Here is a 12,799-nt window from a genome sequence, read left to right as displayed (position 1 = left end):
TTTGATTGGCCAATTAGCCAGCGGCATTTTCAGCTATCGGTTATCAGCTATAAACTATTAAGATTAGAGGCCGTCGATGATTTGACCGCGTTAACGGTTCCTTGCATTTGTCGATTATACGACGATTAGCTTAATTAATTTTAAATAAGCGGTCTAATTATAACCGGTTATTATCGTTTTGTTTTATCTCTGTGCACGGATATACTTTTTTGGCAGTTTACAAATTGTATTTAGTTTAGACAAGCTTTTCTTTCAGTTTCTTAACATCTGTATTATATGACGAATTTTTCTAACACAAGTTTCGTTTATATTTGAAACACACGGCGTATGCGTAATATTAGCTTATTTTATTTTCGTTTTGGGAAATTTTAAAACTTATTTGTGAGAATTTTCAAGATATTTCGGTAATGGCTTGCTTAAGTTCATATCGGATCCTTTCAGCTTACACTGTTTTAATAATACCACACTGCGTATGCGTAATCTTGAGTTTAAAAATGGCACGTCTGGGAAAAGTCGAAGATTAATGAGTCCACTTGGCAAAAAAAATGAAGTGTAAACTTTACGCCTGCGGCGGCGTTCATATTTCCACCGTATGCATAATACAAAATTAATCTTGGCTGAACTTTGGCTTAATGGATGGCAAGTAATTAAGATCAACTATGCCGGGGATTCGGAATCCGATGCCGATGCCGCTGCCGTAACCAGCTCGTCAGCCGGGCGATTCGTTAATGAAAAATCAACCGGAAATGTCAAAGGCACCGAGTGAATAATGCCGACGATGGTACCCCAGTCTGATGTCCTCGAGCCACCAAGACAACATCTCACTTAATAATGCGAATAAAAAATAGGAAAAACAATGCGACCCCATAACTTAATTATGTCTCACCCACTAACCTAATTTAATGCATGGCCATTGGCCAATGCCGACATCCGGCCAGAGTGGCCACCTTCGCCTCTGCCCGCATCTTCATATCCGCCCCAGGTTGCGATAACTATTTTCAATACTTTGGAGTGCTCCCTCGGCCACTTGGATGTTGCCTTCAAGTCGGCCGTCTGATATCAGCCAGCATCAGCTGCATATTTAGCCTCGACGTCAATGCTACTTGCCACTTGATTAGGCGCTTGTGCTGGCTAATTGCGGCCTGGCCCGAAGGAAATTCACATTATTTTTAGTTGATTTGTCACAGAGGAAAACCAAGCCATCACTTCGGGACAATAAGATGGCTTAGCACTGTCCAAGACACTCGGATGTAGATAAAGATTAATTTTTAGGTAACTCCTTTATTAGAATTATTGCACTACTTTATAGAAATATCTGTTTTATTAAGAAATGGGATAATTGAAAAACAATTGGATAGCATAATAATTTAAATTTTTACAATTACATATTTTTAAAAATATAATACATAACTTAAAAGGATATTAAATATTTTTTTAAGCTCTAACATTGTTGACCAGTTCCTATTTTCAATTTAGCCTAGAAATATAATTTCCATTTTACTGCAACCTTTTTTCCTAAATTAAGCAGAAGTCCCATAAATTCAGCTTTTCGTCCGACATGAAATCAGAGCCACATACTTGCCTTTATTTGGCTGTTAATTACACTTCACTTTATGCTTTTTGATGGCCAAGTTTCGTCAAACAAGCAAATTGCTGTCAGAAGCACAAACATCAGCCGACATCCCCGAAAAGCATCCTTTTCGTTTATAATTTCTAGCTTGGCCGTCTTCGTTCTCCACGCCTTTTGTTAACTGGTGCGAACGGGTTAAAGTTAAATGTAGGAATACCCACTTTCGCCTTGCCAACCATTTTCCTCGGTTTGGCAGAGAGCAACTTGAGCACGTTCAACGCATTTTCTCATCAGCGTCGAAATTGCACTCAATTTTTGAAGGCTGCTGACGGTTCCCCTCCTTAAATCCTCAACCCTCCTTGTATACCCTTTTGCCTGCTAGGGAATATTTTGTCATATATTTTTTTAAAGGAAATGCATTGTTAAAAACCGTTCACTTGGAAAGGAGGGTATGCAGAACTATGGTATACCCATTATATTTTGGTGGGACTTAGCCAACATACTCAAACAAAACTAATTAATTACTTTTAAGTTTGGCAAATGCAATGAAATTTTCTAATTTTGTTTAATATTATTTTTTTATAAGTCAAGAAAAAATTTAAAAAAAATTTTTGTTTTATTTTTAAAGTTTTTACATTTTGGTCTAATTTTAGATTTGAGCTTTAGTTAAGTTATAATTTTAAAATAATTATGAACAGTGGTCTTCAGTAATTGTATCTTGGCATGCAACAAACTAACCATAAAATGTTAGAAAAAAAAAAGGAACTAAAGGGTATCCCTAAATCTCGGACTCCCCTTTAAAATACCAAAGGGTTCCTAAGTTTGTTGATGTGCTTGGCATCTGCTGCCTATCTATGGGTGCATTATGGGGTCGTCCCACTATATTTTGTGGCTCATCGGAAGTGCCAGCAGCAGCAGGTGGTTTATATGGGAAGTAGGGAGCAGCCTGCTGGCATTATTATTTGTTCGCCTGCAAATGAGATGGGCGCTTCAATTTGGCCACAGCCCTCGGATGCATACGGAATAATATATGTATGAGCAGCTTAGTTCACGGCTTTGTGGTCTTGCGTGTGAAATAGAAACGGGAATGATGCCGCAAGTTTTCCAGTTAACCTAAGTAGCATTAAAGTCGCATTTTAATTAAATGAAAGTCAAAAATTTCGCCACTGCGGTCAGTTTGCCGGCTGCCATGGAATGCGATTGCCCCACCACGAACTTTATGGCCCTAGGCCAATGCAATTGCTCTAATTATTTTACAGTTGAGCGACAAGCACGTGCCCGGTTCCCAGTCTCCGGAACTCACGATCCCAGCTTCCCTTAGCTTTTGCACCCCGTCGGATATAGATATTCCTCCCCAACTGGCTCACGTTCGGCGGAAATGTTTGTCGAAGGGAGCTGGCGAGGATTAGGGAAGCGTGAAATGCAGCTGAATCGCTCTTGTCGGGGCATTATAATGCACAAATGTTTGCTCTTGTCTCTGCTAAGTGGGTTCCCTTGTTCAGTAACCGATTTGGAGGACACAAACTCCAGCTAATGTGGCAATTTCCAATTTATCGATACAGATTTTTTGAAAACTAGGCTGGTTTTGAGAGAAACTTTTTTAACAGATTTAAAAGCCTAATAAATAAAAAAGAAAAACTTTTCAAAATAATTAAGGAATGACCAATGACTTTTGAGACATCGTGGTTTTTAATTAGGATTTATATTTAAAAAATTCCTTATAACAATTATTCCAATTATTACAATAAAATAGGTGCAAATAAGCTGGATATAATTTACAAAAATTCGAAGTAGGTAATAAATACTATTTAAAAATAAAAAACTCAGGTAGAATGTTTAATGAGCCAAACTTACACAAATAATTTATTTTTTTAAATCCTAAAATTAAAAGTGTCATCAAAATCGGTTTTGTGTAGAAGGTCTCAACTAGAAACAAACATTGAATTTCGGCACTTTTGCTATATCATTGCAATGGGAACGCAAGCTCATTTATAATTTTTGAACATCCCATTTGGTCAGCCCCGGCAAGGGCAGTTGTGGAAGTAAACAAAAACATTTCAACTTACTTGCAAATTTAATGAACACAAATGCAGAAGAGCATACAAAAAATGGAAATGGAAGAGCCTTCCACTCCGCTCCCCTTCGAAATAATGACACACAGAACGCATTCGGACGACGCTTAAGTAAACTTGTGGTGCCTGCCGCAACAGACACGCCACAATCTTGACTTGTGGGTCAGCCAAAAAATCCCCAAACCAATTCAATAAGAGCAATAGAACCGAAGGACAGGACGGTCGGATCTGGGGGCCTTGGACATCCCCTTCGACGAAAAAATCTACGAAATTCAATTAATTTAAATGCAGTTTTTTGTGAGCCTGCATCCATGTACTATATTGTGTGTATATAGTCGACGAGGCGAGGGGATCACTTTACAATGTAAATCTCAAGAGTGCGATGCCCCAACTGCCGCTTTTTATGCTTTGCATTTTTCTATTTAAGAGATGTTTCGTAGCCTCAAGCGGCGTCAACAAAAAATGCAAAATCTGCCAAAAAAGATAAAAGCCTTTGAAAGGCGGGATAGCAGAGCAAGATGGCATAAAAACTCGTCTAAGGCACCTAAAACTATGCGATAATGAACGACAAAGTTTGCTTGTGAAACTAAGGTCTCTTGGGTAGAATAAAAATTGTTTATGTGGACAACTTTAAGAATAAACTCTATTAATTTAGGCCAATGTTTAAAAAATATCGGCACAACGATCAGACCTTAAATAATTTATTGAATTGTTTTGTTTCAGTAAATTTGTAAGTTTATCTTTTCATGTTAAAACTTAATTAGTTAAATTTTAACATAAGATCTATGGTTTTTTATACGATATCAAATAGCCTTGTCTTTGGGGCGATCACGATATAAATTAAATATTTCTTTAAAAATAATTGTAATTGTAAAATTGTAAGCAACCTAAAGTATTTAGTTTTCAAATTTTTAAAGTTACATTAAATTTTCTTGTCTATGTAAAGAATTCTTGTGAATCGTATCTGACTCGTTTCATTTATTTTACTTTTTTTACATCCAGTTGCCTTCGCCCAATCAATTCCCCCACTAAATAGTTTTTGTTAATAGTTCGTTTTCTTTCTGCTGGTTTACCAAAATCCTCTGGTGGATTATTTGCGGGTGTTGGAGTGAATTTTCCACCCAAGTCCCTGCGGCCATGTGGTGCTCATGGAAAATTTATGATTCTCTAATGCCCGTTTAAATCAGCGATAATTGCATTTTATTTGCACTCGATGTCTGCAGTCTCCGCCAGCCAACGCGTTTCGGTCTGCAGTTCACATTCGTGTTGTTTTAGTTGTTTCTGGCGAAAATGTCATATTTGTGGTTTACTGTGCATTTTTCATTTGTTGGCCCAGTGCGGATGACCACATTTCAATTGATTCTTAATATGTTCATTTGGTTCTATTTTTTTTGGTCCGAAACTTAACATTGCTTTTAATTGTAAATATATTTATATCAATTTGTCCCACAATGGAATGAACTGATTTCGATGCCTAATTACCATTATCACTTTTAAATATTTTGTTCTGAATTATGTAGACCTTGTTAATTAGGTTGATTTAGACAGTTTAATTGGCACTCAATTGTGGGAACACAGAATATAATGGGAAAAGTGTGGGAGGGTTATGCAATTACTGTTTGACAGTATAATTATGGGCTGTGCCTTGAGTTGGTTACAAAATCAAGCGGATTTGTGCTTCAAAGTTTTGTTTACTTCCCTAGAATTGAGTGTTAAATATACGCAGGCATTTCTAATTAAAGATAGAAAAACAATTGACAAATGTTTCATTATTTTGGAAATTAATATTATTGGATTGCTAGCACGACAAAGCTTATTAACTTTATTATAAAACTTTTTAAAATGCCCTCAAATAAGTGGAAAATAATAAGTAGAATTGTTCTAAATTCCCCAAATAATTTGTCTTTGCTGCTTTTCTAAACCCAATCTTTGGGCTTTTAATTTTATTTAAGGTAATGTTCCTAAGTATATATTAGTAAATACATTAAATAATTTTTTTGAGTCTTAGCAGAGCTTGTTTTTGTTTTTGTTTTGTTTTTATAGATTATTTAAAGTTAAACATTTTCCACACTTCAATATTACGCTTCCGCCATGTTAGCTGTTTATATGCTTTAAATTACAATATAATTTTGAAATATATGCAATATTACATTCAATATGATTTATTCAAAAATGTTTCTTTTAAAAATGTCTTATTTAAAATAAAAGGTTAAACCATCAATTTATAAAATTGATTAAACAAATATTATCATTTAGCGTTATTTTAATTCGTTTATGTCAAAGAAAACTGTAAAATATTTTAAGACTGATTCAATTTTGTTAAATTATTTTATGCTCGTACGCAGATTTTTTTAAATTTTATATTACAAAAACACAATACTACATTTTAATCTTACAGAAAAATGTAGATCTTTGCCTTACTATTTTTTATTTATTTATTGATTTATTTACTTTGATTTATTTAAATTGTTATGGAATTAGTAGTCACTTTTCACAGGCAATAATAACACGAACTTTTCGGAATTCTCATATCCAGCTGTGTTTTTTCAGCCTTCGTGGCTCCGTCAAATCTAACCGCACTAATCATACCAAAAATACACACAAATCTCCAGAGCCAAGCGACAACGAGCGGCGAAAATAAACAAACTAGCAAACCAACCAAGGCGAAAAACAAACCAAACCGAATCGAAACTGAACTGAAACGGGGACCGAGCGAATTTCCAGAGAAAGATGCGGAGATTCGGAGATACGTCAAAACGCGCCAAGCGCGCAACGCAGACTGAGCCGAAATGATATTGAGACCAGGCCAGAAGATTGAATTGTGCAGCACTTGCTGGGTGGCAGGATGTCGTTTGCTATAGGGATGGTGATGGTGACGAAGGCACCATGCAAAAGGCGCAAAATCACTAAAGCCTGCGGCGCTGCCCTCCTGACCCACAATCCCACCCACAGCCAGCCCGGCTCAGAAATCCATTAACACCCGTCCGCCGCCCACCGACAGCCTTTCATTCATAAATCCCTCCTGCACTTTTGTTTACGCTACCGATTCCTGCGCAGGCGCCTTGGCCAAAACACTTGTTGCTCCACGTTCCGAGTATTTTCGGCTGCAATTGGTCCCAAAAATTTGACTTAGCTGTCCATCAAAATTTACAATTTGACGGCTGTCCCCAAAAATTTGGCCATAATTACTTAATTGGCCTCGTTCGACATCTTAGCTTTGGGCTATAAAAGGGTCAATCGTCTTGCCAAAATCCAAGAAAGCCGTCAAGATGGCCAGTCTCTCGTTGTATCGACTGATTATTTTTAATCTCTTGGAAGTCAATTTGAGCAATCTGATGGTGTTTCACTGCTGGTCGATAGAGGGTGAATATTATGAATATTTAAATATTTCCATGGGTTTTTAAATGTGTATTTTTTAGAGGCCCTTCCTCTGGCTGAGATGCTGAATGAGAACGGAATTTTTTCGCAATATATTGACCTGCAACAGGACCCCGAAAACTTGGCCAACATCCACAAGGACTATTTGGATAGTGAATTGGTCAGGCTGGGTGTGTTTTTGGACATGGGTTGTGAACAGGCTGAGCTCATAACCAATCAGGTAGGGTATTAAAAATATCACAATCGTATTTTAGTTTAAAAACATTTATTTTGATGTAAAACCTAAATTTCATTTTTAAAAAAATCGTATTTGATAAAAAAAAACTATTAAAAACGAGTTCTATAACCCTTTTCCATTATTTAATTTATATCTTTTTTGTAGTCCAGTCGTGCCCGTCTGTATAACCAAAATTTGCATTGGCTTCTTTACGATGAGGCAGGTAACCTTACCAAGTTAACCCAGCTTTTTGAGGCAGCGAATCTCAGTGTGAATGCGGACGTGACCTATGTCAGTCGTCAGGAGGAGGAGGTTTTTATCCTGCACGACGTCTACAATAAGGGAAGTCACTTGGGCGGACAGCTCAATATCACCGTAGACCAGAGTCTGCAGTGCAATCGAAGTCACTGCCAGGTTAGGGATTATCTCAGTGATTTGCATTTGCGACCCAGACTGCATCACCGCATGGATTTATCGAGCGTTACCTTTCGATTGGCCGCCTTGGTGGGTTGGCCAAAAAAAGTGAAGTAGATACCAAGTCATTGGTACCTTCCTTTCAGGTTTCTGTGCTGCCCATTAACTCCAGTGAGAAGGAGCTCCTCGAGTTCCTCAATAGCGACAGAGATTCCCACATGGACTCGATTTCTCGCATTGGCAATCGCCTTATTATGCACACTCAGGAAATACTCGGTTTCAAGTAGGTCAACCTTTGATTTTAACAAGAATTTACCAAGAGCCTAACCTGGGGTTAAATTTGTATGAGATCCTGGATAAAAAAACGCAAATTATATGCATTTAAATTTATGATAACACATTAGCTCTTTTATATTTTTTATTTCTATACTTTTTCTCTTTTTTTCCATAAATATATTGTTAAGGCTTCACTACATTTGGTGCGGCACGTGGAGCGTTCAGGATGCCTTTGGCGGAGCTATTGGCATGTTGACCAACGAGTCCGCTGAGCTCTGTACGTCGCCCTTCGTACCCTCCTGGAATCGCCTCCACTACGTGCATCCAATGACGGAGCAGGCTCAATTCCGGGCCGTCTGCATGTTTCGAACTCCCCACAATGCCGGAATCAAGGCGGCCGTGTTTTTGGAGCCATTCATGCCGAGCGTTTGGTTCGCCTTCGCCGGTCTCCTGATCTTCGCCGGAGTGCTGCTCTGGCTGATCTTCCACCTGGAGCGGCACTGGATGCGGCGTTGTCTGGACTTCATCCCCTCCCTGCTCAGCAGCTGCCTGATCAGTTTCGGAGCTGCCTGCATCCAGGGCTCCTATCTGATGCCCAAGTCAGCGGGTGGAAGAATAGCCTTCATTGCCGTGATGCTGACTTCGTTTCTCATGTACAACTACTACACCTCCATCGTGGTGTCCACTCTGCTGGGATCCCCAGTGCGCTCCAACATCAGGACCATCCAGCAGTTGGCCGACAGCTCCCTGGAAGTGGGCTTCGATACGGTGCCGTTTACCAAGACTTATCTGGTGGTGAGTGTATCATTGTCGGTATCTTGAAAATATTTTTTGGAAATTCTAAAAAAAGTTTTTTAAAAATAAATATTTAATGACTAGGAAATTACTTTATCCTTGCTATTCAAATGATTTAAAAATTCCTAAAATGATTAGGTACATAAATGAAATAATTTATCTGCTACACAAAAAAAGTATTCTCCCTACATTTTAGAAATTTAGTGTACATTTTATTTCTTTTTTTAAGTTTAGAAACTATATTTTTATGCTTAGTCGCTTAGTTAGTTTGAAGCTAATATTTCTTAGAGGTAGGAAACTTCTCCTATAAAAGAAAATATCTCCATCGACCCCAAATTTCAAACATTAAGAAAAATATACATTTTTATCGTCTTTAAGATGGGTTATTGAGAATGAGAATTAATGAAAATAAAATATAAAATTATCAACAGGGAAAGCTCTTAAAACTATATTACAAATGCAATTCAAAAGGTGAATTAATTCAGTAAAAGAGATTACAAAAGCTCAAATGGGATTTGATGGGATGTTCCATCTTTTATTAATTTCTTGAAATAATAAATATTTATTCCCCAGTCCTCGCCCCGCGCAGACATTCGGAGCCTGTACAAACAGAAGGTGGAGAGCAAGCGGGATCCCAATAGCGTGTGGCTTTCTCCGGAGGAGGGAGTGATCCGGGTGCGCGATCAGCCGGGATTCGTGTATACCTCGGAGGCCTCGTTCATGTACCACTTTGTGGAGAAGCACTACCTGCCGCGCGAGATCTCCGATCTGAACGAGATCATCCTGCGGCCGGAGAGCGCCGTTTACGGAATGGTTCACCTGAACTCCACCTACCGCCAGCTGCTCACTCAGATCCAGGTGCGGATGCTGGAGACGGGGATTATATCGAAGCAGAGTCGGTTCTTCAGCAAGACCAAGTTGCATACGTTCTCGAATAGCTTTCTCATCCAGGTGGGCATGGAATATGCCGCTCCCCTCTTCATTTCCCTGTTGGTGGCCTACTTTCTGGCCCTGCTGATCCTGGTCTTGGAAATCTGCTGGGCTCGTTATGCCAAAAAGAAATTAATCACCGTTCTCCCACAAAGTCAGTAAATGAAAAGCTTTGAATAATCATGGTGAGTGACTAAGCGTTTTCCCTTTCCTTTCTTGCTTTAAACATTTAAATTGTCTGGAAATTGGACATCCTATTTTACCATTTTGATTGGACTTGACAGGCCTGTCGAAAGCTTATTTTCGCATACCCATTAAGTTGTCAAGTCAAGTTCAGTTGGCAATTGACTTGTATTATGTCCATTCTGCTGGCATTATGAGTGCCCTATAAAAAGGCCTGCTGGCTCATAATCAGTATCATTAATTGCCAAGTTCTTTGTTCGAGCTTTCACCATGCTGGAATTGCACAACTTTATTTTATACAACTTTCTTCACATGGCCAGGTTGAGTCATGTCCTTATTTTGCACTGTTGGTCAATGGACTGTAAGTTACTAACTCTATAGTAATATCTCGATTTCCGATTTAATCTTTTCGTTTCAGCACTTGCACCCATAGCGATGTTGGCACAGTCTAAAAATATGTTCACCCAATTTAAAACACTGGAATCGCAACTCCACCTGGACGATGACTTTCTTAATCACAATATTATTAAGTTGGGCGTTTTCTTGGATATCAATTGCAATCAAAGTGGTGTTGTTTTGGAAAAGGTAAATATTTATATTATATATATAAAATATTTATTTTGTAAATTCAATTTTACAGGCCAGTGCCAAACGATTGTTGGGTCATCGGTATCACTGGCTTATCTACGATAGGTGGATGAACTTTTCCCTTATTGAAACTCACTTCAAGGAGGCCCAAATCTTTGTTGATGCCGATGTTACCTATGTCACGCATGATCCCAGCACGGAAAACTTTATACTCTTCGATCTGTACAATAGGGGAAGACAACTGGGAGGAAAACTTAATATAACAGCCGATCGGGAAATTTCATGCAACAAACAGAAGTGTCGAATCGAACGATATCTGAGTGATCTTCACACAAGGAGTCCCCTGCAGCACAGGAAGTCCTTCACTGGCTTAACCGTAAGAGCCACTGCAGCGGTAAGTAGTCCTTTTCAAAGAATATACTTTACAGCGATTAGAACGTTTTCCTACAGGTTACCGCTTTACCCCTGAACACCTCAATGGAGAAGATCTTTGAGTTTATGGAATCCAAAGATCGAATTCACCTGGATACATATGCCAGATTCGGCTATCAGGCACGACAGCCCCTGAGGGATATGTTGGACTGCAAGTGAGGAGTTTTTCTCGATACGAATGACTTTAAATCAACTATAAAACTTAGGTTTAAGTATATATTTAGAAATCGCTGGTCGGATGGCAATGCCACGGGCGGCATGATCGGAGATCTCATTCTGAATGACGCCGATTTGGCGATAGCTCCGTTCATCTACTCCTTCGATCGCGCTCTATTTGTGGAGCCCATCACGAAGTTCAGTGTTTTCCGGGAGATCTGCATGTTCCGCAATCCCCGGTCCGTGTCCGCTGGTTTGAGTGCCACGGAGTTCCTGCAGCCCTTCAGCGGAGGGGTTTGGCTGACCTTCGCCCTGCTGCTCCTCCTGGCCGGCTGCCTACTTTGGATCACCTTCATTCTGGAGCGTCGCACGGAGTGGAAGCCCTCGCTGCTGACCAGCTGCCTGCTCTCCTTCGGAGCTGGCTGCATTCAGGGGGCCTGGTTAACGCCACGATCGATGGGCGGGCGAATGGCCTTCTTCGCCCTGATGATGACCTCCTTCCTGATGTACAACTACTACACCTCCATTGTGGTGTCCAAGTTGCTGGGCCAGCCCATCAAGTCGAACATCCGGACACTGCAACAGCTGGCGGACAGCAGCCTGGAGGTCGGCATAGAGCCGGCCATATACACCCGCGTCTATGTGGAGACCTCCGAGGAGCCGGACGTGCGTAGTCTGTATCTGAACAAGGTGCTGGGCAGCAAACGATAGCCGGACCGCATTTGGCTGCCCACAGAGGACGGGGTCAGGACGGTGAGGGATCAGGAGGGCTTCGTCTACATAACCGGCGTGGCCACGGGCTACGAGTTCGTGCGGAAGCACTTCCTGCCTCACCAGATCTGCGAGCTCAACGAGATTCCGCTGCGCGATGCCTCTCATACCCACACGATCCTGGCGAAGAAGTCGCCCTATGCGGAGCTATTCAAACTAAGGTGGGTCAAGATTGAAGAGACTACTCTTTAGTCATTGCAGTCCTGTAATATCAACTGTATTCGATGGGCAATAATTTATTTGATAAGATATAGATTTTTCCAGAGGTCTTTAAAATTTCGTTGTTCTGAAGAATTCGCGGTCTTCTTTTGCTAAATAATTTCATGTTAGTCTAAAGAATTCGCGTTTTCTATCGACAGAAATGGTGGTTTCGTTTTTGTATACTCACTTTTAAATCTAGAATTAAAATATTAAAATCACGTTGTTCTGAAGAATTCGCGGTCTTCTTTTGCTAAATAATTCATGTTAATCTAAAGAATTCCCGTTTTCTATTGTTAGAATTGGTGGTTTAGTTTTTGAATACTCTCTATTAATTTTAGAATTCTTTTATGTATTGTTCAGTGAGCTGCGGATGCTGGAGACTGGAGTTCATTCGAAGCACGAGCGTTATTGGATGCAGACGAAGCTGCATTGTTATCAGCATAATCACACGGTAGCCGTGGGTCTGGAGTACGCTGCTCCCCTTTTTATCCTGCTGCTGGGTGGGATAATTCTCTGTATGGGCATACTGGGCTTGGAGGTCATCTGGTACCACCACTGCTCTCTCCACTAAGGTGAGCAGAACAGGCCAAGGACAATGGCAATTGTTTATGGGTAATTTCGGGCAATTTAAAAACAAACAACGCACATCGATGACAGCCAAATTGGTGGAATTTTTGAATCCATATAAAAAGGGACCTCGGGCCCAGAGAAATCAAAGTGAATAAGTCAACAATGCAGCTGGTGCAGTTGGCCAACTTTATTCTGGACAATCTCGTTCAATCGCGAATTGGATTCATTGTGTTTTTTCACTGTTGG

The 12,799-nt window shown here is 39.9% G+C and overlaps 2 protein-coding genes across 2 annotated transcripts; both read left to right on the top strand.

The window, feature by feature from the left end:
• Positions 1-6,187: 6,187 nt before the first annotated feature.
• Ir75c (Ionotropic receptor 75c) lies at positions 6,188-9,814 on the top strand. The gene is made up of 6 exons (XM_017154560.3): positions 6,188-7,005; positions 7,062-7,240; positions 7,403-7,741; positions 7,798-7,934; positions 8,116-8,722; positions 9,296-9,814. The coding sequence occupies exons 1-6, from the start codon at positions 6,912-6,914 to the stop codon at positions 9,812-9,814; spliced, it is 1,875 nt and encodes a 624-aa protein (XP_017010049.2). The 5' UTR covers positions 6,188-6,911.
• On the top strand, positions 9,804-12,554 carry Ir75b (Ionotropic receptor 75b). Its single transcript, XM_017154559.3, is given in 7 exon segments — positions 9,804-9,837; positions 9,937-10,196; positions 10,254-10,420; positions 10,476-10,817; positions 10,874-11,010; positions 11,062-11,943; positions 12,344-12,554. Coding segments are annotated over 6 exon segments (1,830 nt in total). The 5' UTR covers positions 9,804-9,837; positions 9,937-10,105.
• Positions 12,555-12,799: the final 245 nt, after the last annotated feature.

The sequence above is a fragment of the Drosophila takahashii genome, chromosome 3L (assembly GCF_030179915.1).
Source record: "Drosophila takahashii strain IR98-3 E-12201 chromosome 3L, DtakHiC1v2, whole genome shotgun sequence".
Classification (NCBI taxonomy): Eukaryota; Metazoa; Arthropoda; class Insecta; order Diptera; family Drosophilidae; genus Drosophila; species Drosophila takahashii.
The sequence above is the reverse complement of the archived record's forward strand: the minus strand, read 5'-3'. Positions and strand labels throughout refer to the sequence as shown.